This window comes from Sardina pilchardus, chromosome 5 (genome assembly GCF_963854185.1).
Source record: "Sardina pilchardus chromosome 5, fSarPil1.1, whole genome shotgun sequence".
NCBI classification, from domain to species: Eukaryota; Metazoa; Chordata; class Actinopteri; order Clupeiformes; family Clupeidae; genus Sardina; species Sardina pilchardus.
The window spans coordinates 3,805,568-3,813,067 of NC_084998.1; the positions used below are offsets into that span (position 1 = coordinate 3,805,568).

The 7,500-nt window shown below is 49.6% G+C and overlaps 1 protein-coding gene across 1 annotated transcript in view; it reads right to left on the minus strand.

The window, feature by feature from the left end:
* Positions 1 to 6,783: 6,783 nt before the first annotated feature.
* The window catches only part of rars1 (arginyl-tRNA synthetase 1), a 32,854-nt gene continuing 32,137 nt past the window's right edge, over positions 6,784 to 7,500 (minus strand). The window contains exon 15 of the mRNA XM_062535994.1: positions 6,784 to 7,164. Within this exon, the coding sequence (XP_062391978.1) occupies positions 7,055 to 7,164 (110 nt within the window). The 3' untranslated portion in view covers positions 6,784 to 7,054. The remainder of the gene's footprint in view (positions 7,165 to 7,500) is intronic.

Below are 7,500 nucleotides of genomic sequence, written 5' to 3' on the forward strand. Positions count from 1 at the left end.
TCCCTTAGTGATTCTTTATTGTAAGCAGCAAGACTTTAGAGAGAGAGATTTTAAGAGTATTAAACGGTGGCATGGGTCATGTATCCGAGGATAGCCTACAGAGAGAACACCAGCTCCATATTGTTCTCTTTATGAGGCTAATTCATCAATTGTCTTGCTGACTTGGGTTGTGCTAATTCTCCGAGTTAATATCCCCATTGTGGAGGTTATTTCTGCTGATTCCGTCGCCACACACTCAGTGCCAGTGATGTTTGAGGCTGTAAAGCACTTTCTTAACGTCTGCGTTTCGCTCCCGCTGAACTCCTTCCTGTTATTAGCCTGCATGGCTCCTTGTTACTGCTGTTATTTGTGTGCTTCATGTTCGGAGGGAAGCAGGAAGTCACTGCAGGCTGCGGAGAGCAGCTGAACAGAGAGTGCTGAGAATCATCTTCATTCTTATCTCACAGTGTGTGTGTGTGTGTGTGTGTGTGTGTGTGTGTGTGTGTGTGTGTGTGTGTGTTGCTGAGCAGAGACAGCCCTGAGTCTGATGCTCATCCTTATCTCACAGTGTGTGTGTGTGTGTGTGTGTGTGTGTGTGTGTGTGTGTGTGTGGAGGGCAGTGTATATCTGTGTGGTTGATATTTGCTCTTTCTAGGTATGTCAATATGTGGTGGTGCATATATGGTGTGTGTGTGTGTGTGTGTGTGTGTGTATGTGTTTGTGTGTGTGTGTGTGTGTATGTGTTTGTGTGTGTGTATGTGTTTGTGTGTGTGTGTGTGTGTGTGTGTGTGTGTGTGTGTGTGTGTGTGTGTGTGTGTTTGGAGTGATGGATGGTGCAAGGGATGGCAGAAAGAGAAAAACAAGAGAGAGAGATGGAGCAGCAACAACACTGCAATCGAGGGCTGAGAACCAAAGGGGCGTAAGTGACATTTTGGTCAAAATTGAGTTATATATATCACCTGAAAGCTCTTGATGAGCTCTCTCAGCTGACAAAATGATAGAAGTAAAATATTTATAAATACATAGTTATTGAACAAAAACCAAAGGTCTTTAACTGTGAACATATAGAAGCAGTTAGATTTGTTTTGGCTCTCCTGTAAAGTTGGTGAAATGTCACTAACGCCCCTTTGGTTCTCAGCCCTCGCAGTGTTCTTTGCCATTTACAGTACTACATATATTAGAACATTCAGTTAACTGCCTCCAAACTGTTTCATTTTGAGCACTTGCCCTTTATGGTCTACTCTAACAGCAAACATCTGTGGAATATCCATCTGCGTAGTTCCTTTTAGAAACAACATAAAACAGGGGGGGGGGGGGTGCTTGTTGTTTTCTACTGAAACATTTTTCCAAGTAATGTTCAGAAGCCCCAGTGAACGCAGCCAAAGCACTCAGAGCCACAGAGCGCTTAATGGCAGAGCAGAGTGGGGAACGACAACACGGTCTGCTTCAGCAGCGCCAGCCAGCGCACCTTCCCTGGACCCTGGAGCAGTGTGGGCCACAGCAGGCTCTCCCTCCCTGGAGTAGTGTGGGCCACAGTGCTCTCCTTCCCTGGAGCAGTGAGGGCCACAGCAGGCTCTCCCTCCCTGGAGCCGTGAGGGCCACAGCAGGCTCTCCCTCCCTGGAGTAATGTGGGCCACAGTGCTCTCCTTCCCTGGACCCTGGAGCCGTGTGGGCCACAGCAGGCTCTCCTTCCCTGGAGTAGTGTGGGCCACAGTGCTCTCCTTCCCTGGAGCCGTGTGGGCCACAGCAGGCTCTCCTTCCCTGGAGTAGTGTGGGCCACAGTGCTCTCCTTCCCTGGACCCTGGAGCAGTGAGGGCCAAAGCAGGCTCTCCCTCCCTGGACCCTGGAGCCGTGAGGGCCACAGCAGGCTCTCCCTCCCTGGAGTAGTGTGGGCCACAGTGCTCTCCTTCCCTGGACCCTGGAGTAGTGTGGGCCAAAGCAGGCTCTCCCTCCCTGGACCCTGGAGTAGTGTGGGCCACAGCCAGAGCCCCTTCCCTGGAGTAGTGTGGGCCACAGACGGCTCCCGTGCAGCCCAGGGGTTATGAGACGGAGAACCCTCAACACCACAACGTGCAGCCCAGGGGTTAAGAGACGGAGAACCCTCAACACCACCACACCGTGCAGCCCAGGGCTTAGGAGACGGAGAACCCTCAACACCACCACACCGTGCAGCCCTGGGGTTAGGAGACGGAGAACCCTCAACACCACCACACCACAGCGCCAGGACACCATGGGCCCTCTCCAGGCGTGGAGATCATCCCTTCCTCCTGATCTGCCCTCACGTGCCACAGCATCTCCACCCACGGCCAAAGCCCACCACCACCCTCAGCACCACCCACGGCCAAAGCCCACCACCACCCTCAGCACACACGGCCAATGCCCACCACCACCCTCACCACACACGGCCAAAGCCCACCACCACCCCCAGCACCACCCACGGCCAAAGCCCACCACCACCCTCAGCACCACCCACGGCCAATGCCCACCACCACCCTCACCACACACGGCCAAAGCCCACCACCACCCTCAGCACCACACACGGCCAAAGCCCACCACCACCCCCAGCGCTGGCAGGGCACCAGAGAAACCTGAGGGATCCAAGATATTCCATACAGGGAATCCTATAATCCTATATGTACAGTAACATATACTTTGGCGACAGCTTAGCCATATGAGCCTGTGTTGTCATATCCCTCTGGTTTATCTAATGTGATGCAGAATTATGATCAAAAGAACAAGGATATCACTCAATCCATCTGCACTGCAGTCACGTGTGGATATCCTTTATAGACTCCTGTATCCTTAAGTCCATCAGCTCATTTTCCTGCTGGTCTGTTCCTTTGTATGGTTGTGCAGTGCCTGTTGTGTCCAAATGAAAACATTTCCTTCTAGTAGGAACATAACAAACCTCCATGATGGAAATGACCCAAAGCTCCATGATGCATGATCTGGCCTGGCTAGTGTTTTTACCTCTCCTTCTACCGGGAGCACACCACACCTCCATGATGTATGATCTGGCCTGGCTAGTGTTTCTACCTCGTCTTCTACCGGGAATACCAGGGACACACCACAGCTCCATGATGTATGATCTGGCCTGGCCAGTGGTTTGGGCCCAAATATGGTGTTGGAGAGCTAGCGCAGCCCTCTCTCTTCGGTTTGTTTTGATCAGCTGTCCCATGCCTGGACGATCATAGGTGAACAGTAAGAGACAGGGCCGCTGTCCAGTTAGACGCACTTCAGCTTTGTGTGTGTGTGTGTGTGTGTATTTGTGTGTGTGTGTGTGTGTGTGTGGACACACAGAACCATCTTGCTGTGCCTGTGCTATCGTCTGTAGTTAGCCTTCAGAGCCTCTCATTTGCCACCATATCTCCAGCAGGCTCTCAAAACTTGAGATGCTTTTATTACAGTAAATCACTCAGCAGACATCGCATTTTGATGGCCTGAGCATCCATCATTGATGGTCTACCTGTTTACTTATTTACTTTATCTGTTCTCTGAATTCAACACACTATGACGCAATCATATATGAAGCCCCTGGAGGAAAGAACATGGTCGATACGTTGCTTTTTTGTTTTGAACTTGGAAAGGTGGAAATCTGTTGTTGAGCTACTTGTGTGTTCCTTCTCAAAGTCGGGGCGCCCCTACACATGCTACCTCATTAGCGCCCCTACACATGCTACATACACATGCTACCTCATTAGCGCTCGTGCTCACTATCCTGGTGCAGCTCCACCACCTGATGCCCCACTGGCAAAGCTGGGCTGCATTGGAGGAGGAGGAGGGGAGGAGAGGTGGAGAGGAGGAGGAGGAGAGGAGGGGATGAGAGGGGGGGAGGAGAGGGGGAGGAGGAGGAGGGGAGGAGAGGAGGGGAGGAGGAGAGGTGGGGAGGAGAGGGGAGATGGAGGAGGAGAGGTGGGGAGGAGGAGAGGGGAGGAGAGGAGGGGAAGAGGAGAGGTGGGGAGGAGAGGGGAGATGGAGGAGGAGAGGAGAGCGGGAGGCGGGAATCAGGGCGTCCGGGGCTGTGAGATGGGGAGGAGGGAATGAGGAGAGGAGGAGAGGAGGAGGAGAAGAGGTGAGGAGGAGAGGAGGGGAGGAGGAGAGGAGGAGAGGAGGAGGGGGGAATCAGGGCGTCCGGGGCTGTGAGGCGACTGATCAGTCCGGTGGCTGAGTGTGACGCACCAATGAGGAGAGAGCACACGCTGGGGATTGTGGGAATGAAAGGGAGGAGCTGTCAGGGAATGGAGCTGTCTGAGGGACTGTTCCTACGGCAACACACAGCAGGGCCTATCCACGGAGCGTTCCGTTTCCAGCTGCGCCGCACGTTCTCATTCTAGAACTGTCAGGACCCCGGAGAGACTGGAGCGCTTCCTCAAACACCTGACACACACCACCACCGCAACCGCCACGCCAGACGGGCGCCGTGCCATCTCGTCTCGTCTCGTCTCGCCTCGCCTCGCGGTGGGAGGTATTCTGTACCCGAGTCTCCGTGCCACACATAACACACACACTTTGTGCCCCTGTTCAGGAAAACAGCATCCTTTATGGATTGTGGACCAACAGGGTTTGTCTGCTTGTATGAAACATGTCAAATGTAGGTCTGTACCTTCTTAATATAGGGCGTTCATAATGATGAATCTATTTAGATGATTGAGGATTAATCATTTCTATTGAGATGATTGATTGGGGATTAATCATTTCTATGTAGATGTTCTATGCCGTTTGAAGAGGCTGGAGAGACGAGGATTTGGAGCGCTGCAGGACTAATGTGCTGGAGGAACTCAGACACATACTCAAGTCTGGGAAAATGCATCCTTTTGTAGCTTGCATTTCTGTGATCTTGTGTGAAGAAGTTGTGAAGGGAACCAGAAGCCCTTTATTCTTCATGGCCCGTGTGATATTGTACTTCAATCACTTAAAACTCCATTTTCAGAATAATTAGCCAGAAGCGTGGGTCTGGAGACCAGGCGTGTGTTGCAGAGCCACAATGCAGCTGACCAGCGCAGTGCCTCGCGATTAGCCGCAGCTAATTTACCCAATCTCCCATTTAGATCTCCATTCCAAAATGAGGTGCTCCAACGTTGACCAATCCAACTAATGAATAACAACCTAGCTTCTCTGTACCTCGTCAATCAGTTCAATTAATCGCCGTGGTGATTATCAGGAGCCCAGGCATTAATCAGAACTTTCATTTAATCCTAACAAGGACTTCAAGGTTGCAGGTGTGATTCACAGATAGCCTACACACTGATCATAGGCACTTCTACTAGGAGACTCCTTATTGCCTTCAATGGCACAGGCTCATTACTAGGAGACTCCTTATTGCCTTCGCTTGCACAGGTTCATTACTAGGAGACTCCTTATTGCCTTCAATGGCACAGGTTCATTACTAGGAGACTCCTTATTGCCTTCGCTTGCACAGGTTCATTACAAAATGCTCTAGGTGTTGACTGAGGTAATAAACAAACGGATAGGAGGGAAGAGGAAAGAAGAGAGAGAAGTTAAAAACAACCTCAGTCATTGCGCTGGCCCAAACTGGCCCAAACTGGCCCATCATCAAGTTTAGCACCAGATCATCATTTTTCTCTTCGCTTGTTTACAAACACACACCCACTTTAGCGGTGAAACTTGCGATTCTGCATTCTCCTGAAAGAGCAGCAATTGCAGCCCATTTGTTACTGCAGCTCTCCTCTCGTGTGACAAACCCAACAAACCAACAACCCAACAACCCAACAACCCAGCAAACCCAGCAAACCCAGCAGCGCCTCAGTGCCCAGGGTCTGGCCCAGATGGAGCGCCCCAGAGCCCGCCTGCCCAGAACTTCACCACAACAGATCCAGTCATTTCCCAACTATTAGCGACAGCTTGTACATTGATTTTGCAAAGATTTCTTCAGCTATGAGGTGAATACACCAGGGCAGTTAATAAGGTATTAACACATGTTTTTTTTTATTTTTTTTTTACTGTACACATCAAATGACTAATACGGACATTGGTGACGTTCCACGGCAAAACCAGTCGCTTGTCGCAACAGGCGTTTCTGAGAAAAATGGCCATTTATGTCACTTGTGCTAAAATCGTGGATTTTTTTTTGTAAGTGTTTTGAAACAGTGGGAGGTCTACACTGTACGGCCGTGAATACATTTCGCCGAAAAACTGACCTTTTGTAGTCTAAAAACGTGAGTTTGTTGAGGTGAGAAAGTTAGAGGAAGCAGGAAGTTAGAGGCGTCTCGTTTTTTGCCGCTTTACGGTAAATGCACTCATCGACAACCACCAAGCCATCCGCGTGCTGTGTCGTTGATACAAGTACCGTAAATCTTGTAATAGCGGCGACCTTACAAAGCGTTCGTGAGTGTTGAGCCGACGGTTAACTTCAAAGGCAGATTTCTCCGTTTTTCTATTGGCATGACAGGATGAACTCAACTCCTTTGAATGTTTATATTTCAGTAATATGACGTTCAATTCATTAGATATAGGTATCGTTTTGAAGGTTGATTATGCCCCTTCCTGAAAACGTAATAACTTTGATTTTGAAAATTTGGACATTGTGACTGATTTCGCCGTGGAAGGTCACATATAAACAGATCAATTCACAAGGCCTTGGCCCTGAGCTTTAAGTCAGTATTCGTAGGCTCATGCCATCTTTGGGAGACGAAACGAAACGAAAAGAAACGAGGCGAGACAAGAGTTTGCGTTCTTAGAGGTGCAAGAGCAGGAAAACGCAGCACAAACTAATTTCTTCAATTTCCGAAAGGCTTTGTTTGGCTATAAACAGAAGAAGAAAAGAATGATGCAGTAATGCAAATGTGAAAACAAGCAGAATTTCCCTTTATTGCTGACAAGGGCAATACAGAAGTTATGGAACAAAAGGTCCAGACCATTTGTGTCTTTTTCCAGCAAACCAGCTCTCGTTCCTTTCTGTTTTAATAGTTTTGAATGATAAAATCCTGAAGGACATTACAGTTGGTAGAAGATTGGCAATGAATACGGTCAGCTTGCAGTCCATCATATTATAAACTTGCGGCTGAAGAGGTGTGTGTGTGTGTGTGTGTGTGTGTGTGTGTGTGTGTGTGGCGGATCACATCCTCTGCACCGGGGTGAGGCCCAGGATGTCGAAGCACTTGGCCATGATGGCAGCAGTGGCGTCACACAGCAGCATCCTCCACATGTTCACCTTCACCACCTCACCTGGAACACACACACACACACACACACACACACACACACACACACAAATGCACACACAAAAAGAACACACAAGCAGACACACACACAGATACAGTATGAATACATAAAAACACACACATATGAAATCATAGAGACAAAAAAAATAACATAAGAGCAGACACACACACGCAGACACACACACACCCCAAAGGGCACACGGACAGCCTCAGATAGCAGGAAGGTCCTTATAAAGAAGGATTCTAGTGGAGTGGCGATGCGAGCTGCCGGATCAATACTATGGCATTTCCATGGCTGCCCTTTGCTGCTAAAGAGGCGGGAGTGAAATTAATGGCGGTC